The following is a 25,183-nucleotide window of genomic DNA, read 5'->3' on the forward strand; positions in this document are numbered from 1 at the left end:
CTCAGAGACACAGTGCTTGTAAAGACACTGACAGACTTCAGTGGCTTAGTAAGCAGCTTGACATCTGGGACATTTTAAGCAGAAATATATTTTATGTAGCCATTCATTTAGACACAATACACGAGAAGGGTTTAATCATAATTATATTGGTGTCTAATGCAAATAACTTGTTATTGACTTTGTGATTATTTTGCTGTCTTGTGATTATATTACTTGCAATCATGGTGCCTTGCGGACGTAATAGTGGCTTTTATGGCTAACATAACATGTATTAAACTTACACTCATCACTCACATTTTTACTAGTTCTCATAAGCGTAGCTGGAGCTGCCCCTTATTGGTGGCAATAAGGTGCTCACTTAAGGGCTGTTAACAACGCTGCTCCATGTTTACCTTAGGATATTGTGTATGTTCAGCACACAGCAATCCACACACAAATCAAGATAATGCAAGTGACTTAAAGCTCAAAGGTCAGGTGTGGGGCAGGACAAGAAGGATGATTTATAGAGGTAGAGTGGAGGTCAGCAATGCTATGTTTATAGTTTTATGTAGTTCTTTCAGGTATATAAACTCTCTCCGTGGTTGTACATTTGAATCTGTCATCTGTAACTGTAAATGTTGGACTTAAGAAAAAGCCCGCAGTGCTGCCATACATACCAGTATTTCCATACAGTTTGCAAATGCAAGCCCCGCTGCACTTCATGCACTGGTAATCTTTGTCTTTGAATTATTTTTTTCTTTGTGCCTTTATTTCTCTTTTAACTTTCTCCGCCGTGCTCCCTGCGCCTCCTTTTCTTTCTGCTGTCATTCATTCTCTTTCTCTCCCCCTCTCTGTCTTTCTCCCTCCGTCATGTGTCATTTCCTTTTTTTCCTCTCAAACTGTCTCACTCTCTTTACTTCTGCTCTCTTGACAAATTAAACCTCACTGGAGGGAATTCAGATTCATGTCTAACATATGACTGCTCTGTGTCTGTTCTTAGCAAATAAATCAGTGATAAATTGCCCTCCGTCATTTTCAGTTAAGGTCCGGAGGAATGGATCGTAAAAGGGAGCTGTATTATACACGTAGGAAGAGTGAGAAAGCATGACAGGGTGTGAGACAACAGAGACTGATAGAGTGCTGGTGAAATATGTATACTTTACGTTAAAAACCACTTACGGAGAGTGAATCCACACCAGCTCCAGTTACTGCAGAGCTGAGAGAGCAGCAAGTGCTTTAACACACACAGAAAGGAAAAAATTATGATGATGATGGCTGTTTGACTGAGATTGGACCAGCTTCATACTCTCAATATTCAGCCACATGTTTCTGTGTTCCAATTAATGTTGATGACTCATTTATTATTCTTGGTTAATGTAGTTGCACACAGTATTGATTATATTAAAGATTGATTTGTAAATGAAACCCTACCACACAGTACATTTTATTTTTCCCACTGCGACAGACTGATCTATCAAGAGATCAGCCACAGCAGCTCCGGAGCATTAAAGTTTATGTAAAACTAACTAATTTGTAACAATAAACTAAAAAGAAATCATGAACATTTTCAGATGAGCCGAATGTTTAGTCCTCGTAATAAACTCTGTGGCTGGCCTACTGCTGTAATTTTTCCAAGGGATTGGTCTATGCAAGTGGTAATAAGATTGCAATTACCCTCTGTTGACACATTTGTAGTGGCGTCAGTTTCATAACACAATAAAATGGCTGGTACAAGCTCTTGTTTAGAAAGCAGCAACTAGACGCCTGTAAATACGGGTGAACTACTACTGTGGATGAAGGGGAAAAGAAAGAAAGAAAGATGAAGGCAGTAAGAAACAAATGTAAGGGTGAAAAAAAGAGTTATGCCACCAGGGGAAAAAGAGATACAACAAAAAAATTAAAAGTCAAGTCACTTGTTGAAGTATTAAAATGTTATTGATTAATCATTTTCACATTGCAGAAGAGCATGTTTACTTTCTACATTTCCTAACAATGCAGCATTCATTTTCCTTTGCTATTTCAACAAAAAGGTATGTTGTCTAGAATGTGTACTATACAGTTTACAATGGGATAAATACTCACAATGAACTGAAATGCTTCCAGTCATCAAACGTACTGTCTGACACGCACACTGAAGCTATTTCTCAACATTAAAGCAATACTATAGACGATGCAATTTGCAGTTATGGGTTCTGAATGCAGTGCGACAATGTCTGTCAGCGGGATATTGTATTGAATTTTCAAACTGAAGGAACCTAAAGAATACCACATACTGTGACATGCTGTATGCACTGAATAATGACACTGTAGGGTTAAAGCAATGCTGTTGTGCATAAAGATGAGTGGGTAGATCACTGTCACACCTGCCAGGCAATAAAATGAGCATTTGCTCATTAAAGACATGATGAGGATTTCTTGTGTGGCAGATGTTGGCACAGACATACAAACATCTGTTGTTAGTTCAAGGAAAAAGGCCAGTTTAGTACCAATAAGCATATAATCTGAGTACATACTGTATCACTGCTCAGGCTCATATATTCCTGTGAGTAGGCAGGTACCTTTTCATTATCAGACTGAGATGATGACTGATTAATCATACTCTGCTAATGTCACAACAACAAGGACCTCCAAAACTAAATTGAAAGTGTTTAATGTCTAATCACTCCAACATAAAGTTTGATTAGATGCTGCTGTGTGATTAGGTCCCTGTCAGAAAGAATTTATAAGGGCGTTCCTTTTAGGATTTTGCAGTGGCACATTACAAATGAAAAATGCCAGCTGCACCTTTTTTTGTTTTCTTCAGTTGTTTGTTTCTGCCTGCCTTCCTCTCGCTCTTGTAATACAGCTCATCAAGCCCATCTGAAGCGTGTCAAATTGTGTGTCAAGCACTCAGCTTCAATGCATATCCTGACTAAATCACATTTTTTTTGGCTTTGTAATAAAAAAAAAAAAAGTTCCATCTACAAATCAAGTTAGAGATTGGTTTGAGGTGAAGAACTTTCAAACATAAGTGATTCTTCTTTGCTGCTTTCTGCCTTCTTCATTTCACAGTTTTTTTTTTCCAATAGAGGAAACAAAAGACCATGCATTGGGGTAAGACAATACGTTTTCAACTCAGGGTTGGGACAAATGACAGAAATATAGGCAGTATACCCAGTGCAGTCACACTCATCACATAGAGTCGGCTTCGCAAAAAGCCTCCTGCTTTTTGTGCATCATTATTCAGTAGCCTCTACATTCAGCAATGTGTCTGCACTACCTTGCTCTTGTTTTGTTGCATATGGCACATGAGAGACTGAATGGACTGGCCATTATGTCTGCTGAGAGGATCATAGCTCAGGATGTAGGTAAAGGACACTGTTGAGGATTTTACACAATGCCAAGCTTGTGGGATGCAGTTTAAAAAGGTGAGCGAGTGCTTTTTCAAGGGGATTTGGAGTTTCGAATGGGCCCCTGTGCCAACTTGTTAGAGCTAATTTCTACGCTGAGTCGCTGCCAACTGTGTTTTTGATAAGATTTTAGCAAAACTACTGTGCAAAACAGCAGTATTACCATAAGCATAACATATAGTGTGCTGTGGTTCAAAATCCCACACCTGTATCCAGCTTAGTGTCTGATGTGTTGTGCTGTTCCTTTGCTACAGAGGCATTAGTGCTTTCAATTTTACGGGAACCTCTCAACAAAGCTTTTTATTTGATTTTGTGACTGTTCGCATTTGTCCATGGTTTTAAAGTGTAACCAGGATTGTTAAATCCGACACGTTTTATGTAAAAAAAAAAAAAATCTACTTCCATGTGTGTATGTATGTTTGTGTTTGCGTACTTCTTTATATGCGTCTCGGAGTGAAGGCTGGCCCATTAAAAATCTTGTAGTACCTCTTTTTGAAGCCTTTTGGAAAGACACTGTCCTCTGTTTATCCTTTACAGTACTATCAAATTTTGAGCAGATGCTGCAATCATGCTTGAGGGGTCAAATATTGATACTTTAATGTTACAGTTGGGAACTAGTTAATCGTTTACACAGCTGGTTTTCATCATACTCATTCACCTGAGTCATCCGCCTCGCCAAAGTTTGTTTGTTCCACCTGCTCTCTTAATGATGCTTGAAGGTTGCCTCTCATGTAACTTTATGCCTGCGGTAGTGTCGTCATCGGCCCAATTTCCCACCGAACGTCAGTAAAAGTGACATGTTCAAAGTAAAGTCAAGCGAACAGCTCTATTTGAAATTTCGATTTCATAGTTTTCACCCTGAAGCAGATGTAAGAGTGTCTATTTGCTCCATTCTTTAAAGGAGTTCAAACCAGCACGTGACTCTGTAGAAGAAAATTAATCCGTGCCAACAATATCCCCAGCCCCCCGGCCAAATCCTCAGCTGACATTTACATGAGTCTAAGGCAACAAAAGTGTATGAAAATAATTTCATTCCAATTTGTTATCTTGTCAGTGCATGTCTAAAGAAGTACTTGGTTCAGTGCTTTATCGTCAGTGTTTTACTGCACAGTGGGGTACTCTTATTGGACAGGTTGAAAGCTGAGGCAGAATTAGATGAGGGACACAGCTGTACAATGTTCCTATAGGGATTTGAAGTGTTTCGTAATAGTAACAAGCAGACAACAGCCTGATCACAACATGGTAGAGTAAGACAAACCCTCATAGGCCATCACCCAAATTAAAAAATGTTTGCCTTGAGGATTGCGGCCAAACTGTATTTCGTTGTGTATTAATATACAATGACAATAAAGAATCTATCTATCTATCTAACCCAAAGCAATTAGCTTTCCAATCTTTTTATGCAATGGCCTATAATATTATATGCAAGGCGATATTCTTTCAGTACTGTTTTAACTGGTAAAATACACCTTTAAAAAGTGAAAAGGTGTGATTTAAGGATCATATTAATAGTCAATGGTTGGAGTAAAAACACTCAAAATGGGTAAAAATACTCAGTTACAACTAAAAGTCTTACATTCATAATCTGACGTATGTACAAGCACAGAAGTATTATGGTCAAAATGTACTTTAAGCATCAGCATACGTGATTGTATATGACATAATTAGAATTGTTAATAATGATGCATCAATGCCTAAACTGCATTTTACTGTTGTAGATAGCCAAAGTCTATCTGGTTATCTGGGTAGATTAGTCAAGTGTTTCCCAATAGGTGTTGTGCCCTCACCAATCACAAGATACATCAGGGGGGTCGTAAGATGATGCTCCACTGCACAAATTTCTATAATTTTCAAAAAAAAAAAATCTCTAATCTTAGCTTTTGTTGTGCAATAATGGATATAAGCAATTACTTAAATTAAACCATCTGAGAAGCTAAAAGGGGAAATCACTCTTCAGTGGAACTGCTGACAACGTGGAGACATCTGAAACGTGACAAGTGGCTCCAAGTAGATGCAGCTTTTTTATAAGGGGTCACAAACTAATACGGTTGGAAACCACAGGTTTAATCCTTACCAATGCAATATATTTTATAAGCTTATTTTTATTTTCATAACTTTTTATGTAAAGTCTTAATGTAAAAAGTAACTAGTAACCATAGCTGTCAGATTAAATATTGTCAGTAAGTATACAGTAAAGTTACATAAAAAGAAAATACTAAAAATTGTACTTATGTACAGTATTTAAATGTACTTAATGGTAAATGTACATTTGCTCAACTGTGAATAATTTGCAGTGATTCTTAGTCCTCTGGTGCACTCACGCCTGAGTCTGAAGACAGTCTCGCTTATGTAAATCAAAATAAACTCTCTGAGTCACAGCAACATGAACCAGTATGCAGTGTGAAGATTTCCAGTCCCCGGAGGCTGAAGTAAAGAACTTAATTATAATTAGAGGTATCAATACTTTAACATCAGTGTGATGAGAAATCTCTTGCTGGAATTTTTCCACTCCTCCATGTTTTGTGGATGAAGTGGTGTAAACCTATAAGACTTCCCCAGGGATTACTTCCATTTAGCCAAGTGATAATAATCTAGAGCTCATCGCAGGAATGTGTGTAACTTGGCATGACATGAAAGCTCTGTGGGAGAAGTGCAATGACATGAATCACTGGGGCAGGTTTGTAGGACTGGTCATCTGTTTTATGTTCATCCTTATCAGCAATATCTATTTTGGCAAGAACATTATCAAACATCTTTGTGAAGGAAAAGGTGTATTTTTGCAGCTTCTGATCCATTTTCAAATTAGCATAGCACAAGCTCAACAGAGTTGGTATTACAGAAATGCGGAAATTTTGGTGGAGGACAAGACAGCCAGAGTACATTAACTTTAGTGGTGTCTTTGGGATGAAGAGCAGGCTAGAAGCAAGAGAGGATAGATGGAATTGCCTGGCATGTCTCCATACAAAAGTTTTTGGCAGGGTTATGTTGGTTAAAAAAAAAAAAGCACACTGTATATTGGCTTGGTACCTTCTGTGTTTCTTTGAAATGTAATCATAACCCAGGCTGGACATATTTATTGCAGGCAACACACTGGAGTTGAGATAGCTCATTATTCATCAATAGTTAGTCAGCTAAATATATGGTGTAAACATGAAAATAAAGTGGTTAAATAAGCTTGATTTATCAAGACTAGATTCCTGGCATAGAGCTCAGTTTAAATCTCTTCAAATGAAAGTGGCAAAGGACAAAGGACATCATGGGCTCTATTCTTGAGCAGTAGCAAAGGCAGGCGCCATTTTAGTTTTGCTTGTTTGGGAATTTTGCTGCTTCAAACAAACACGCTTGAACCGCGGAGGATGAAGATGCACAGCTGATGTTGTGTTCGTATAAATTGGGAGGCGCAATGCAGAGTGTGGGTAATGTTTGTGGTTTTGTTCGGGGAAGGTGTACATACAGACCTCTCTAAATTCACATAAACCTTTTATGTATTTTGTCTCTTTCACTTAAATGTTTAATCTAGCACACATTTAAATGCTCATCAAATTAGATTATTTTAATGACTAACAGGGCACAAAATTAGCACCAGCAACCAGCCAAAAAACAATGGTAATCTATTGAGTGGCTGGTAAAACTTGAACATTCACTAACCATTTGACTGGTTGACAAAAAAGTTAATTTTGCTAAATTCTTTCCGAAAATGACAGCAACAGCTGCTTGTAGTATGAATTAGTTGATTTAAATATTGTATCTTCAGTCATCATACAGCGGCAGACATGATATGTGCAATCCTTCAGTTTGCAAATATGAAAGTAATTAAAAATATAGGTATTTAAGTTAAACCTTGGGTAGTTTCAAATTAGACACTGTGGCAAACATTACCACACGCTGCTACCGAGGACAGGGTCCTCCATGGGGCTACTGAGATGAGGTGATTGAAAACATCACTTTTCACGGGGATTTTCTACAAACAAAAACTTATCCCATCAGAATAATTTGAAAGATGCAATAATCACAAAACAACCCTGCACAAAGTGGCTTTAAATAATTAAATCTTCCAACACTGGCAAAAAATACAGGAGTGCCATTACAGGATGCTTTGCACTGGGAGGATACATTGCTAAAGCTTCTCTGCACTAACATACGGTTCGCGATGATACTCCACTGAAAAGGCTACATGTTATTGATGACCCTGAATAAGCTCCTGAAGTTTTCTCTCAGGCTCTGCCACCTCTTTGCTTCATCCTCTTTGCTGTTCATGTTTATTTAACCACTTTTTTTTAAATATCCAGATTAGTCTCACTAAAGCTCTTTAAATTAATCTCATTAAATCTCTTTTTCAACAGAGACATGGATGGGCAGTTAGAGTTTGCAGTCATCTGCTTCATTTTTCTTAAGCTGCTATCATTACATCAGTCACATCCTGCTTAATCCTTAACTGCTGAGAACCACCAGGGGAGCAGGATAACCCTGTGACCTCATTGCAGCCACTGTTTATTATTTGTACATTAGACATCAGAATCTAAGGTGATATAATGAGTTAACAATGATGAACGGTTCTTTGGAGAGCAAATGAAAGAGAGTCTGAGTCATTTCCCTGGTTTGGTAATGACCCCTTTTATTGTATGTCAGCTTTGGCAGCAAGTTTGAGAACAACGCTTGGCTCTCATATATCATAATCAGGATGTGACAGAGGTTATTTATATTGTTCACAATCCAGTGTTTGGGTTCCTTCTTAATTCCATGGTAAGTTTCCAAGCACTATCTTGTGCTAAGGTGGAGAAAGTTAATTATACTTCTGCCAAACCAAGGTGTTAAATCGCTAGTGGCTCCGTGGAGTTGGGATCGAGACTCCTTGGCTGATGTATGGAATGCTTCGTCATCGAACAGTAACATTAACAAGGCAAGAAAACTGATGTGTGCTAGAGGCTCCAGACTCCATTCTTCCACTCATATGTTTTGACTCTTTTCAGTCTTTGAAGCGCCGGGTGTCTAAACCAAAATATATTTGTCTCCCTCCTGATTATATCAAAGAGCCATTGGTGGATGAAATGAGAAATCTTTTGAAATGCCTAAAACAAAACTGTGCTCTAATCAGATTATTTAATTGGAACAAATTGTCCGGACAGATGCTTCAAATACAGCTGTTTATTGGATAATTCTTTAAGTACAGCATGGCGTGTGTCCCTGCACCTCAGACAGGAAATGCTGATTTAAGCAGTGTTATACTTTAACGCTCCCTAGAAAAACCTGTCAAACTTGTTCTGCAGTATACTGTTTGTTAGTTTACCATGTGTCTGACCATCCTCTCAAACTTTCTGACAAAATTGGATCGGACTGCGGAAATACTTACAGGCGCAGCTGCACAAAGTAGTGCTAAATTATTTTCCGGCATGTGTGCAGACAATAATGCAGGTTCTGTAGCTCCCCAAAATGCCAGAACCAAACAAATTCATTTAATGTTATCTTTGGCTGGGTGTGTAAGACTAGGAGCTGGAATAGAAAATCATTTTTTTCTTTTTACTGAAATGGTTCAAAGAGCCATGAAGAAATTAAATGACAATTCGTGATGCAGATGGTTGCATCCGAGGCAGACATATTTTCCTTCGAGCTGCAGTTCCTTTTCTTTGTTTTACAGAACAAATTCGAAAACATCACTTTTGCCAAAGCATAAACAATTTCAGTTTAGTTATGTAAGTTTGTTATCATTACTTCCCCGCCATTTGAGAGGCAATCATTTAAAACCTCAAAGAAAATAATTAATATTTTTCTGTCATTGTAAGACTGAGTTTTCATTCTTGTAGCAACAGTTTGTCACAAGTGATAGGATGTGCAACTATTGAACAAGTATGAAAAGAAGTTTTAATTATGTCATATTGTTAGTGAGATAGATGTGTGTCCCTATTAGGAGATTTTTTTGGGGGTGTTTTAATAAATCCCCCATTCCCTTATTTGATTTACTTCTGTTGTGACTTCTACAGGCTTTGGGGGTTCGGCTGTCTGAGAGAAAATCAATTCCCTCATAATAACATAACTCTGAGGACTGTGGGGGAATTAAAAGAGAATTCCCTCGTATCTTAATATGCACTGAATTTACTTACTAACAGCTGCTGGAGCATCGTTTCATTTTTCCCAGAGTTTTTAAATTCACTCTGGTACACAGACTAATAACATTCACTCTTTCTTTCTACTTTCTCATTGATTGATATACTCCAAAATACATGCACATTTCACATTGATTAGCTTTTAAACCCACCCCCTTCAGGAGCAGACAAAATCCCTCACTGCCATTATCGGAGCCTTGTCGTTGTGATTGTTCGGGCGTGTTCCTGTTCAATGCGACCATCAGTCAGTGGAAGTGACAGGACGGAGCCCAACCTAACACGAGGCTTGTCTAAACAGCGAGGTCATTCGATCTCTGCTCCCGCCTCATCCATCAGAATGACATATGCAGATGGTTCGCTGTACATCCATAAGACCTCTAGACATCAGCGGCTCCATATTTAACCTGCTCATAAGTCCTGTCTGAACGAGACTGTCCCTTTTAAACTTCACGTCACTGGAGTTTGAAAGATTGTAGTATCTGCTGATGTGTTATTTTAAATGTCTCACCACATGTATTAAGTTTTATAATAAATCAACAACATCTCATAGGACAAAAAAGTGTCAAGTCATGTGATGCACTGGAGTCTTACAAGCTCCCAGCGTCCTGACATTCGACATAAGTTAAACTGAAACTTCAATTCTACTTAATTGAATAATTTACACATGATATTCCTTTGGGTCGTGACAAGATAGAGAAGAAAGGCGGAATAGGAAAAGGTAGGGGGAGGGGATGATATAAAGCTCGTGAACTCGCACAACACTCCCCCTAAAATAGAAACTAAAGAAGCAAGACTTTAATCTGTGATGCTCGGCTGAATTTACAGCCCGGAGGTGATCTGTGGACACAGGAGATTAAGAGGTTTGTAGACTTGCATGTGTGAAACTCAAAAGAGGTTTCGTATTATAGCTGCGCCATGAGTTCTGCACCAGAATAAACAATCTGATGTGTTAGACACAAACTGTCTCAAAGCACATCATCTGTAAATCCACTGTTGTGTCACTTTAATGGAATATGCATGTACAACACGTTCTGCAATTGCGCAGTTTTCTCTGCATTAATAATCCCAACATGGCTTATCAAATTTTCATGATGTCCTTATGATAAAAATCAAACACCTCGCAAACTCAACAGAGTTTTGACTTTTTTTTTTTTCTTACAGTTTTACATTTTGTACCTCTGAACATGTGGGGAGGCTGTCTAGTGAGGAATCAAGTGATTGGCCTGAATAAAAAGAAAATGGAAAATTCATTTAGTAGAAAGCCCCAGGCTGAGTGAGCAATATATCACATTTACAATGAATGATTATGACCATCAGAGTTTTTGGTTTCAGATTTCTTAAGAAGTAGGTTTCTAAATATTTCTGGGGATACGAACAACACATCTGCGTGTTTTTTTTTCTTGTTTAAAAAAAAAAATCCTGTGGTTTTACAATCCAGCGCTGCTTTTTAATTCCTTTAAGTGGGTATCAGAATATTTTTATAATTGCTGAAAGTATGTATTGGCTGGCATTGGATATGTGTAAATCCATTTTCCTCCATCACCGTCTCACTATTTGCTTACACTGAGCATAATGAATCATTAATTCACTGCTGTCACTTGCAGCCCACAGTCACTCGGAGCAGAATTAACTCTTGATCCAGAGAAGGAACAAAGAAGTGAAGGAGCCTTTCTATATTTGTTTCACTCCGAGCCGCAAACTATGGATCCGTTTATGTGTCGATGGGGATGGGTGTTTTCTAATAAGGCTATTACGCCGCACTTGCTAATGCATGTTGTTTTGAGTTTTGCATTTTTGTAATTTTGCTGTCTCTCATTTTTCCTGACCTCCTGTTCATCTGTGCTTCAGGTATTATCAGACTTTTAACAACAAACGATTTTCTGTTCTCTATCAGTGGCTGATAGAGCATCGCTGTGAGCGCTAATGTGTTTTTGTTCTCTTCAATAAAGAACCCTCTCAAACCCAAAATTGGCTATATGTTACAGAAGATAAATTTTAATCAAATAGAGGAGGCACCAGCAAGAACTTAACGAGAGTGTCTCTTTTGGAAGATGTAGGGTGTTTTAATTAATCTGGATTACTATCCCAAAATCTCATTAATGCTCAGTTGAAATCAAAGTGTAGATATTGTGGAGACATTAGCATGTAACTCAACATCATTATCTCTTCACTGGATAATAAATTGTGCCCCATAGATAAGGTAGTTGGCATCCCACCGGACAATGAAACTGCTGCAAAAGACATAAATCAGTGATTGAAAGGTAGACTTTGTAATTCTGTTAAAGTACCCAAAAAATACCCTCAAGTGTCCTTCCAGCTGTTTTTTGATGCTTTTACATTCAACTGTGAACTCCACTGAGTGCATCTTTAAAGTCAGTGTCACTTATGTTTTGTGGCAACATGTTTTAAACTGAGAAAATGTGCTTTTTTTTTTGGAAACTGACTGCTCTATTTAATAAAAGTTGGCAGAAAGTCTGGTATTCTAAAAACATATTCGTTGATTTTATTTTCTACAGCTGCAGGGCTCAGTGTCTGAATCTTTGTCTCATTTCTGTGGGCTTTTCTGGTTTCTGTTTTCTTCCCTTCTGGGGTCCCCAGGAGAAAATTTTTCCAATAAGACTGGTTGATTGCTGCTGCTTGTCTCTCTCTCTGTCACCTCCTGTGGCAGAGGCTCAGCTGTTCTGCCCTCACACAGGCATAGAGACATTGCCGGTCTAATTGGTAATAACCCTTCAGCTGTCATAACTGAGGTTCGCTCCGGCTTTTTGGAGAAAAGTTAAGAGTACCTGTACCTTGCTGTTATTGCTCATTTCTGGTTAATGCTCCTGTGGCAGAGCAGATATGTGTTTTAAAATTCTAAATATTTTTGAAATGAATATGAATTTCTTATTTTGTGAAGGCTTTTCCCCCTTCGCAATTATTTATTGGTTTAAATATGGCATTTTCTCTGAAAATGCTGCACACACTACAGCTCAGATCTCTCCTCCATTATTGCTCATTTTCCAGTATGTTCTCTCAGTGAAGATGGAGCTGTCCCTCATTGTTTATGACTTACTGTTTTTGCAGCATTTAAAGGTCAAACTGAACAAATAACTTGTGAAAAGGCAAACAAATGACTCAAAGATGTTGTTCCCATGATTTCTAAAAGCAAGCTTTCGCAACACTCGTAAACGTATGATTTCTCTCTGAAGCGATTCCTTGAACACACAAACACTTCTCAGCATTCTGCATGTCGAATTATGGCCACAACATATTAAAAATCACCCAGTGAGTCTCACTGATGTGTGAGAAAAGACTCCTCATCAGTGTGTTTGTTTGTGTGAGACATACAGTAGGCTCTGATTTAAGAAACCAAGGGAGCTGGATTTCATATGAAGTTTGTTCTCCTGAAGTTGTTAGTGTCGACCTTTTGCCTAGATTTTTTTGCTTCTTTTTTTTTTTTTTTTTTTTGGACTACAGAGTCAGTCCACAGGAAGTATTTCATGACTATTAGTGGTCTTGCGAGATGAAGGTCAGAAATAACTTCTGCCTGATTGAAGACCACCTTTATTTGAAAACCAAGAATATTCCTTTATTGGTACTGGCGCTGAGACAATGCAGTTAAATTCCTTTGTGCATGAATAATTCTTTTTGCTCCTTGTGGGACCTTGTAACATAGCCTTCTTTATTTTCTCATTCTGTCATGTCTCAACTGGTTCAGAGCTAAATGGAACTGGAACGAAGTGCTATGTTTGGGAGTCGCTGTTCTCCCATTTCTGATGACCGATGGCAGGAGAGAGATGAAAGGCCTAATGTAAAAAGCCATGCCTCTGCTTCTTTTCCTCTCCATCACCTCTCTTCTCCCCTCCTGTTTCCTCCATCCTCGCCTAAGCTGCAGTGCATCCATTCACAGTCATGAAAATATGCAGTGGGTTCTGCCAGTCCTGTCCATATACACAGTGCACAGATGCAGAGGCACGCAGGCACATATTCCACCTCCTGTCATCCCTTCTTCCTACTGTTTCCCATTCCCCCTTTTCTCTCTGCCTTCTTTCTAAGGTACAATATCCCTCATAGGGGCAGAAAACAACCATGGTTTTGGCTGAGTGAACGCATTAAGAGCTTTGAGCTTCTGGGATTCTGAATTCTTTTATGCTACTTTGTGGTATTTGTGGTGATGAGGCCTTGGATGGAAGCTAAATGGGCTGAGGAAGTTCACTGTGTGCAGCAAGGATGCACATCATTTGTCAAACAAGCTGTCTTCAATTATCCATCAAACACAATACTAACCATTAACGTGACCTTCAATAAAAAGCTTGTTTGCACACCAGCTGGATATCACACATACAGAGCAACTTATAAACAGGAATTTAGTTGTTCTCTGGTCATCTTGCTACCAGACGCAGAGCTGATGCAATTGCTGCTCCTTTTTTCCCTTTCACAACTCTTCCCCTGCATTTAAAGAGAGCAGATCTCATGTTCAAAATATGCTCTTTCTGTTTGTGTTGCTCAGTTTGTGGTCCCATTTGTCCTAATAGTTACATTTTTTTTTCTTTCTCCCCCTGTCGTTCACACCTCCGTGCCTCACGCCTCCTCTTATGCTGTCGGCTCGCATTCAGAGAACCGCTAATTGAGTTTTTGGACAGCTGGCCTGGTCTCAAACGCTCCACGAGAGATAAAAGAAATTTTGCATTACAACATCAAAGGGGTGCCCCCGCACCATCACCCCGTTCCATTTCCACACTCACCAAAACACGATGAGATCAAATGAACATCTAAGGTCAGTGTAGCACCGAAGGGTTAATGACGGTGAGACCACGCTCAGATTTTTAATTCAAACTCCCGGCAGATAACTACCTTCAACCCATTCACGTCTCATCATTCCTCTGATGACTCATGCACTTTGCACTTTGCGAACAACCTGTTTATTTAAAGCACTTTATATGAATACATGTGACTGTAATTTGATGTGGCTTGGCTCAGATCTGTCATTATCTGACACTGTCTACTTCATGAGGATCAATAGGCTGTTAATAGCTGCAGCCATGAGGTAGACGGCACATCTCAATGCAGCAATGGCATAGTATGGCAAGTATCCTGTAGTGCAGAGACACATTTGATGTTAGAGGTAGCTCACAATGCATTGGATCATTCCTGAGATCATTTCACCAAGGTTCTATTTTTTCTTTTTATCATTTCTCATATGACTCTCTGAGAGTAATTCCTTATTCCTCTAAGAGCATGTAATAACAGCTGTGACTCTTACTCGGACAGAGAAAATGATCCAACTATATTATACCCTGACATCTTCTATATTTCTAATTCTCTACTCTGGAAGTGAAGTGGGGGGTATATTGAGTATGCTGCTGTTCCCTCATACAGTGTATAGATTTATATGAAGCTTTCATATCCGGCCCTACAAGATAAATTGTAATCCACTGACCTCAGCTGAATGAAGTCAGCCAGATAAACACAGGGAAACGTATCTGTGTGTGTGTGTGGGTGCTTGTCTTAATTCAACACAGGAGGATTCATTAATATGGTCATGAGTCATTTACGCAGATGACAAAAGGTTCTTTATCTGAGTGTAGATGTTGTATCAACCCAGCAGGTATTCCAGGGCGGCTCAAGAGCCGCTTATTGCACACACAATCATCTATCTTTTCATTGTCTGTATCACTTGCACCACAGGGTCACTGTTATCGAAACCATAACCATCACATGAAACTCAGCTAAAAGACCTGGCCTGGATGAAAGGACAGAGAAAATTAAAGGTGCCATCATGTGTTTACTTGTAAACAAAAAAAAAGCTGTTTATATTTAAGTGTTTAACACATTGTGTGTATGCTTGAAGTCTAACAAACACATTTAATTCATTTCCTTTGTCATAAAACATTTGTGAAGCTGATTTTTGAAGATTTTAATTGTGCATTGTTTTCTACTTCCTTGCTTTTGTTGGCGCATTGCTACTTTTCTATGCATGTTACTGTCACCAACTGTTGATAAGCAGAGACCATGAAATTGGCAGCAGAAATGTGAATTGCGTCACTCACATGCTCAAATCCATGCATGTGTGTCTTCATGCACATACACAAAACAACCAAAATAGGGACACGCTTATATAAAGTATTGCTACATAGAGCAGTGTACCTTTAATTTGTTTGTCTATGGTGTCACTGTGTAGTCACACACGTTTTACTTGAACTGAAATCCTTAATTTCTTGACCTTCAGACATGTACATAAACATATATAACTGAAGGGTTTGTTTTAATGATGAGGATGAACAGCTTCTGAAAATAGTAATAACTTAGATTTAGTTGTTGTTGTTGGAGTTCATAGCAGGTTCCTTTTGTGGCAAGGCGGCCCTTTTGTTTACTTTTGGATCACAGATTATCTTTAAAGATCTTGGCAACTGTCATACTGTAGCGCTCGTACAGTTTTTTGCCGGGGTCACAAAGACCTGCTCTGCCATCAGTGGTGATGTGCCTGAAAACAAAGAATGAATGAATCTTGTATCTGTCTTAAAACTCAGTGTGACAGTGGAGCTATTGTCTCTGTGCGGTACTCTTTAGAGAGATGACTTTTAACATTGTGAGAGGACGAGAATGCTGTGCTTTTGGCGAATTTTCAAGGCCCCTCTGTTTTTCTCTCATCTTGTTTCTTGGAAAGATTATATAAGAATAGCAAATAACAGTGTTACAGATCAGTTTAAATGTTTTTAACTTCGTGGAGCGGATGCAATAAAATTGAGTTTTGCTCAAATGTGTTACTGACTGAGATACAAATGTCACTGTGGTTGTGCTTTTTCAGTTTTAGGTTAAATGATGTAAAGAGAAAATTGCTTTATTGTGTTCCTTCCATAGTTCCTTTTAATCTGGCCTTTATTTCATGCTATCTCTCCTTGTCTCGTCTTCATCCCTCATCTCTTTCCTTCCTTCACAGCCTCCTGGGCTTTTATAGTGGCTGCTTCTCTTCCATCTGTTTCCCAATCAATTTGGTCTAATTTCCTGCCAATTGGTCCACCTCCATGGGCTAAGGCTCATTTAACAGGAAGTATCGCATGTTGAGATCATCAGCTGTAGTTATGGTGATCAGTCCGTGAACCTCTAGACGTTACAGAAGCTTGCCTGGAGTATGGCCATTTGTTTCAAGTTTTGAATACGGCTCTGTGTGACCACTGTGTGGAAACAGCACTGTTTTAGCAGATGACTAAAACATTTTGTAATTGTAACAACATGAAATGTTAACGAAGAAAACATTGTGCCTGTAGCCAGGTTGCTGTCAAAGATTCTGTGGTATTTTGTTTTTTTTTCCTGATCAAGGAACCTCTTTTCTGTTCAGCATGTTGCATAAATACACAGTTTGTTTGCTTTGCAAGCTGAAAGTCATATAGAGACAGCTGACTGTGATCTGCGTACAAAGCTCTGTCAGTTCATTTTAATTGCAGTGTTGCATGCAACAAAAACAAACCATCCTCCCAGTACAGCAAATACGGTACTTCATTATTTTATTGCCACTTTCTTTGAGTGTTCAGTCTGTTGCCATCATCATGCATTTGTTTAAGACTGGCACCAACACGGCGCCTATCTAATCTCTTTAAACAGTAATGTTTCCCCCATAAAGTATTTATTCTGACCTGTATTTCTCTTTCTGTTAGAGCTATTGCCTTCCTCAAGAATTAAATTCATATGGTTCTCTGAACTCAAAAAAACAGGAGGCTTACAGAAAAAGCCAAACTTTAATGTGTCCTCCCTGATATGCCAGAAAGATATCTTTTTGTTTTCTCTCATAAATAATTCTAAAGCAAGCTCTAGCTAGCAGGAGGTTGTCGATTGGGAGAAAGGAAAACAGTCTTTCTGGTCAGCAAGGTGCACTTACACCTATTAACTTTTCCATTTTCCATGACCTTCAGTAGACACCGAGGGAAAATATGTGGCATTGCTGGCATTGGTCTGGTTAAGGTCCTTTTTGGGTTAAGCTGTTTCAGGCTCCTTTGATAGCCTGCAATTGGGTTTCCCGCCTGACATGGATAAACCATTTAACAGAATATCCCTGTCCACCTTTATGGCTTTGAAAAATCTCCACTGAGCAGTAGGTGTGACTGCAATGTGCTTCCTCTGCTCCAGCTCATATATAGACCATTTTTTCCACATAACATCATTACATATTTAAAAATGCACCTGCAAGTATCAAAAATGTGACTTCTGTAGTCATGTTCCTGTATTTTTGTAATTTACTAAATGTATCAAGACATCTGAATGTTTAAGCTCTTTCAGATTTTTTTGTTAAGAAGTCATACTACCTGTATGTGTGGGAATGGCCTTCTTTATTGTGATCCAAGGGAATCTTAATGTGGTTTAATCACACTGTATCCGCACAATACAGAGCCATGGTGTGTGTCTGCTGCACATGAAGTAGCCAGTCTTATCAGTGGGAGCAGATGGAGAGCGTCCAAGTGAGAGACTCAGTCTGGCTCCATGTATGTCATAAGTAAGAGGATGACCTTGGCTGAATCTAAACTGTGGTTTAGCCATAAGAAACACACTTTGTCTTTTTCTGTCTGTATGGCCGTCTGTAGGTCTCTCTCTCGCTCTCTCTCTCTCACACACACGTTCACACAAACTGCCTCGCTCCTACACATTCCTGTACACCGTATTACAGCTGGAGACAATATACACTCCTCTGCACTATCACTTCATCAAAAAAAGACATTTGTAAGACACGCACTGAAACACAGAGGCACTTGCAAACCCTTACAAGCAGGTGATTAGATACTGAGCCATTTGTAGCATTTACCACAGTGGGATGAAGTATTTGCTGAAAGGTTAACATGTTGCTTGATAGTTAATATCATAAGCAGGCTCAGTAAACATTCTTCTCCTTTAGCCTAAGCATTCAATGAAGTTTGAGCCCCACTTTTATCATGCAACAACAGAACTCGCAGCTCTTAAATCAGCCTGACTCTGGGTATTTAACTAGTACAACATAAATCCTAAAATGCATTAATCAAGTGCAATTTTTTTAGGGTCTGTGTAGTTGTTTTCGCTTTGCTGCACTCTCAGGGAAGGATAAACAGTTAGTGAAAGGTGATATCAATATATTTTCGGCCAATAAATTTGAAGAGCTTTGCTCATAGATTTATATTGGACAATAGCTTGGTGAGATAAGGGGCTCCATTTAGGAAGAAGAGAGCAGTGGGACATTGGGTCTTGAGATTTACAGTGGTTTATGTTTAATCTGAACAATCCAACCTATCATGTTTTAGTTGTTGCCTCTGTGGTTTCTGTGTGTACCACAGTGGTCGTGTGCTGCAATGGTCAATCCCCTGTGTTGACCGGAGGATGCTGTAGACCCCTGTGTGTCTCCTTTAATAGACATGAAGCAGTTCTTTTCACCTAGCAACAAGTTTTACTGTTACATAATGCATGCAGAGGTTCATGCTATTTCCTTCAGGAGCTGGCTAAGTTTACTAAGTGGAGATTTATACATCTCTAAATTAAAACGGGTTGCATCAAACAAACTACTTCTTAATGAAACAATAATACTGTGCTAAATATAATCACGTAATAATATTAGCTAGCTTATTGTAATTTAACATTCTCCACTCATTCTTAACTGCATGAACACTTCTAACTCTGAAATATCTACCCATGTATGCATATATGAATAAAACAAAGAAATACCTACATTTAGAGGGGAATGGCACTTAAGTTTGATATATTTATATATTTTTGATATATTCCCCCTAAAACTGTCATTTTTGGAAGTTATTCTACAGTGTGTGACACTACAGTGAGTTCCTGTTTACATAATTGGTTGTGTTTGACTGAATAGCACCATGGATGTTTCCTAGCAACCTATTTTGAAGTCCTTACCAGCAAAGACACTGGAAACTAGCAATTAGTTACTGAGGACTTAGGAGGGACTTTACACTCAAATTTCACAATGGATTTATTAAACAGCTGGTGCAACCAAATTCAGATACCCACACTGTCACCAATTTAACCATATGCCTTTTCCAGCTGTAGGAGTCGACCAGAACAAGATCTTTTACTGCCTCCCAATTAACAAATACCACAGGTTTTATTTTCCTTGCAGGGAATTATAGCAGTTCTTTGTTTTGTCCTCTTATGTCCAGATTCCCATTGTATGGATATTCTGGCATAAAAAAAGTTTGCTGATTAAATATGTTTCTCTTCATATTCCTCACAATTGCATTTTGAAAATGAGCACTTGAAGATTTTCTTTTTCAAAGTAATTTACTGTGAGAATGAGAACTAAAGCTTATATAATTACTTGACCTTTTATCTGTTACTTTAAAGGGGTGGCCTTCACATGTACAGTACAGTATGACAGACTTCTGTTTCAGATTGGTAATGAGCTATTGTACATTCATATTCTCTATCTGGATAATTACCATTTCATAATATTGTGAGAACGGCCCACTCATTCATAGGGTATTTCATGCAAATTGAGACGAACATCAAGTCTTGTTAGAGATTTAAAGGGGAATCTTGAAAATGGTAATTGTCTCGTTCAGCCCTCTTTATGGCTCACTTGAGAAGGCCCCTGCAGACTCAACTTAAATGTTGAGGAGAAAGGCCAAGAGAGGTCATCAGTATTAAGATGAAGCACTCCATCTTGTTTGAATACCTTTTATAAGCAGCTAAAAATGGGTTGTGGATTTTAAAAAAAGGAATATATTTACTTTGGTATTTATAGCAGTGAAAATGTCATTGTTACTAAAAAAAAAGTGTTACTGCAAAGCGAATCGTCTTTGCTCAGAAATGTAATGCAACTTCTCATTAGAGGAGAAATGTTTCCTCGATTGACCTTTGAGGTGTAATTTGTGAATGTGACACGAAAAGGAGTGCGGTGTGCTCATTTGTGTCATCATTCTGTAAGTGTTTGTGGATTGTTTGAATATAATTATTGAGCTTCTGCCTCAACTCTGTCATTATCTGCCCTTTTTCATGTAGCCATCAAGTCAGCTGCAACTTCCGTTTTTAATAAATGTTTTTTTCAGTCTGGGAACTGTTCCATTACTTCTGATTATTTTTAATGACGAGCTTTTTTTGTAGTACATTCATATTTGTCTCTTAAGACTTGAAGACTGTTTTAATGAGCTCTCATAAGGTCTGCTTCCTTAGCCCCTGGCTAGATCCAGCTATGTGCAAGCAACTCTACAAGACCAAGACTATATAAGGCATGAACACTTCCCTAGACATGAAGACATGCCATTCTTCCCTTTGACAGATATTATCCAGTGGGGAATGGTAGCTGCACTACTCGGGTAGATCCTTGATTAAAACATATTGCATAAATAAAGCATAAAGAAAGATTTTGAGGCTGCTGCAAATGACGAGGTTGATTCCTGTGAGCAATATGAGCCGTTTGGCAGTGACATACATGAAAAGATATACAAATTAGTCGCTGACTAATGGCCTTTGTCTCTACTTTGAGAGGCAGAATGTATGTTTTCCGGAGGGAATCAGTCATTTTGGCTCACGTTGTTCTGACATAGTGTTTTGGTCTTTCACACCTGTTGAAGCTTCTTCAGATTCTAAAAAAATCTTTATGCTATAGGTGTTCCACTTCCTAATTTGGACACATCCTCCTTAACTAATTCAATCTTGTCCTCTCCTTCTCCCTTTGCCCCCTTTGCTCCCTGTCTGACTCACAGACGCTATGATCCGACTGGAGGAGGATAATCGCGCACCCCCAGCAGACAGCATGGACACCATAAGGCACTCTGCTGAAAGGTGACCTCCAGACACTTCACCTCCCCAAAACATTTGGTGAGTTAAGAGTCAGAGAATCCCTTGTATCCACAAATGACACCATCTTCTCCCCCCCTTGTCAACGTTTGGCAGGATGTGCAGCTCCAAGCCTTTTGCTAATGTTCATGGTAGACATTTTAAATGAAGACCTAGAAAACAGAACACATTATCTAATGTGTCTTTCTAGGCTTTTATTAGAGCTGCATTTGAAAAAAAATGTTCCTTGTGGTATTCTTCCCCCCTGCCCTGAAGCATTGATTAACTATCCATGCTTCAAAATTGCCATTTTGCCCCCCGGCCTAAGTGGCAATAACCTTTAAAGTATAAAAAAATCTTTATTTTCTAATTAAGCATGTGTCTTTTTCTTAAATGAACAAAGTATACACCGGTATTTTTTTCTCAAAAGTATTTTTATCACAGGAGATGTAGGTACAAATACAGTATCCAAAAGTAACAAATATCTCCACGTTTCACATTTTCAAGAAAAAAAAATACCACATTGTTTAGTATTCAAGAATAAGAACAAATTATTTGATACTCCAAATATGGCAATGTGTTGACTTGGTCTATGACATCTGAAAGGGTGTTGAAAACCAAAGACCAATAATTTTGAAATGCAGAGCATGACCAACAATGTATGGGTCAGATCTGGGGGTCAGTGAAAGCAACGGTCCCTAACGTGGCTCTAAACCTGGGTAAATCTCAGTTAGCCTGGATTTACTAAAATTAATTCTATGTAAAACTTTAAATTGAATGAGTGCTAGGCTAGCACATGATAAGGAGGAGTTGACCTGCGTTGACACTCCCTCCCAACAGTCATCTGATAGCTCAATATCTAGATCCTTCTTCCGATGTGATTTGATTTTCTGAGTTGAATGATTTTCTAGGCTTAAGAGGCCCTTTTTGAGCAGGGAGGTTAGAGTTTAACATATTTTCCCAAGGGAGTTGAGGTGAAAGAGAAGGAAATGAGGGAAATATTTTTGTATAAAATTACATTCTTGAAAAAACCTAAATATATTGGAGCGAGGTAAATTGTATTTTTGATGTAGATCATCAAAGCAGGGAAATGTGTCATTGTGAAATAAATCTTTAAAACATTGTAGACTTACATCTTTCCACTTAGAAAAAGTAAGAGTTAGAAAGTTAGAAAAAGAGTCAATGGGTTGAGGAAGGGAATAGATGGTTGTTGCTGATGGGTCCTAATACAGATGATGCTTTAAATTTGTAGTGACTTTGGAATTGGATCCATTTTTAAAGTAGAGAGTAATATAGGGTCGAGGTGTAAGTTGTTTTTTGTGTTGTTTACTTAAATGAGAGGAATAGGTAATTGTTTGGCCCTTTAGGGATGCTTTCAAAGTTTCCCACAGTAATGAAGGGGAGATGGATTCATCTGTATTTGTATCTAGGGATGATTCTATAGATTTTGATAGGAAGTGGTAGAATTTCTCATTGAATAGCAATAATGGGTTAAATGTCCAAGGAGGACGATCTGTCAAGAAATTGGAGAAGTTAATTTCAAGCGTCAATGGGGCATGATCTGATATGACAATTGCCAAATGCTCCACGGATTTGACTTCACTGGAAAATGTATGATGGACATTTGAAAAAAAAAGAAAATTCTTTGGCTGAAGGGTTATGGGACCTGCATGGCTCCACGTATCCATTCTCCTCCATAAACATGGCTGAGGCTTTTGCCATTCCCACTTGGGGGGACTACTCTCAAGCTTGAATGATCCAATCTTGGATTGATTGCGCAATATATATCACCTCCTAAGGGGTGGTATAGGGGAGAGAAAATAAGAGTCTGTTTGAACGTCATTGATCAAAAGGACTGGCATGTGAAATAAAGAATCCATAATAATAATGTAACAACCTCTGGGGTCAGAAATAGTTTTAGAGGGGATGAGCTGAATTTTTTTGCTGATTAATATTGCTAAACCTCTAGTTTTACTGTTAAAGTTAGAATTGAAGGTTTGCATAATCCAACCTTTCCGTAATTTTGTCTGGTTTGCCACTTTCAAATGTGTCTCCTGCAAAAACAGAATCTCAACATTGAGACGTTTAAGGTGAGAAAAAACTTGTGAGCATTTGACCAGGCTATTTATTACTTTAATATTCCATGATATAAGTTTAGTTTACCGACCGCCTCTATTTCCCTTGTTATTTAGTGCCATTTACCAGCAGAAACAAAAATAACCTCAGGTCTATGTCTGATATAGCAGAACGCATTTGTTGTGCATTTTTGAGATCAACTCAATCATTTGTCAGATAAGAGACCAATGATACATCCTAAGGCTAATCCCTTCCATTCCCCAATACCTCCAAGGCTTAAACAGATCAACAAAAAAACAAAAGTCCTAGGGCTTGTTTCGTAAAGAGAAAAGACCGCAGGAAAAAATGCATACTCAGTTTCCTGTGCATCTGAAACTTCTTTCCTTTCCTTTCTCCCATGAGAGTGGCTCTATTTATAGAACAGTATTAAGCCTTTAGATCTAACCCACCTCCTCAGCAGAACAATAGCATAGGTAAACTACATTATAGATCACCTCTTATTTCTATTGGCCTATGCGTATAAAGGAAAAAAGAAATTGTAATGAGTCAGCTATAGAGCATACAGTTGACAACAGAGGGTAGGAGTCTATTGCCTCCTTCTGTTGGGTTTTTAGAAGTCAAATAATACCAACTGTCAGCTGTATGTTTTCCCCACAATTACAATTGTTAAAGTTAAGGGATCAACTCAAAAGGGTGACCCAAGACTGTCCAGGATCAGTACACCTTTGAAATATGAAACTGACAAGCAAGTAGGGACATTTGAACACACCCAAAATCACATTTGTGATAATCTAATTATGAAGATATAGTTACATTTTTTTCTCTTCTTATGTGACTTTGTGGTGGTGTCTAACTCTCAGCCAATAGTATCAATTGCCAGGTGTATATATTTTTCAAGGTTAAGGGATTGTCTGAAAAGCACATGAGGATTGCCAAAGTCCTCAACTATTAGGAAAATAAATAAAATTTGGCAAACAGGTGAGCGCATTTTAATACACTCAGTACTTTTTTAATTACGTTAGATTACATTTGAATGACATTTAAATAGTCTGTCTATATATATTTTATTTATTCATTAAGATATGGCTGTCACTTACAGTTTTCCTTTTTTGTATGTAATTTTGTGACCTTCCCTAATTCACTGCTAAATGAAGCATTGGCGTTTGTTTTGTTTTTTTTCGACAATTTCAATTGGGGGTTACAATACATGAGTAACCTTAAGTTTGTTTGATTAAAGCCTCAGTTGTTCAACACAATCAAATTCAGCTTAGTCAAAATCACAAGCTTGAAGAAGCAATAATATTACGTTACTATCTTTTGGTACTGGTAGGTGGGCATAACACATCCTGCTATCATACGTGAGCTAACTGGGCAGTTACAAATAAACAAGTCTCTCTCAACCATCAAAAAGCTCACACCTGTTATGTTAAGCACAACAATGTTTCTTGTATAGTTCAGCTATTTATTAGACCACTTGTCACTATTCAAGTGTCAACAGAATATTAGCTGTAATCAATTTTGACCAGCTCACCTTGCCCTGTTAAACAACTGAATGCTGCACGTTACTTCGCTGGGTTAGCGCTGGGTAGGTGTAAATCATTTGCCCTCAGTAGAAAAGCTGATCCCTTTTCTTGCAAGTGACGCATTTCTTGTCTTTGAAGTAGTGAAAAAGCACAATAAAAGGTCTTGCCCTCCCATTTTCAGATGTTGGTGGTTGTCCAAGCCTGGATGCATGGTCAAGGATGGGCAGAGTGGGAAAAAAGTCTTTTCCAAACACTTCCACGAGAAACTCTATGAATTTCCTTCCATTTTTTAAGGAATTCCAATAATTTGCAGGTTTGATCGACGAGACCTATTTTCAAGGTCATCAGTCTTGGCTTTAAGCTGGGTGTTCTCCATCTC

General features: G+C 38.4%; 1 protein-coding gene across 11 annotated transcripts in view; it reads left to right on the forward strand.

Moving 5' to 3' along the window:
• Positions 1–25,183, forward strand: part of LOC121911630 (ryanodine receptor 2-like) — a 189,332-nt gene that overhangs the window by 107,596 nt on the left and 56,553 nt on the right. For 10 of the 11 annotated variants that reach the window (XM_042433296.1, XM_042433290.1, XM_042433297.1 and 7 more), the window contains one exon: positions 21,133–21,247. In XM_042433296.1, coding sequence (XP_042289230.1) covers positions 21,133–21,141 — 9 coding nt within the window. In that variant the 3' untranslated portion in view covers positions 21,142–21,247. Of the gene's footprint in view, positions 1–21,132; positions 21,248–24,985; positions 25,006–25,183 lie in introns of those variants that run through there. The other variant, XM_042433294.1, reaches the window with a different exon arrangement.

The sequence above is a fragment of the Thunnus maccoyii genome, chromosome 14, assembly GCF_910596095.1.
Source record: "Thunnus maccoyii chromosome 14, fThuMac1.1, whole genome shotgun sequence".
NCBI lineage: Eukaryota > Metazoa > Chordata > Actinopteri > Scombriformes > Scombridae > Thunnus > Thunnus maccoyii.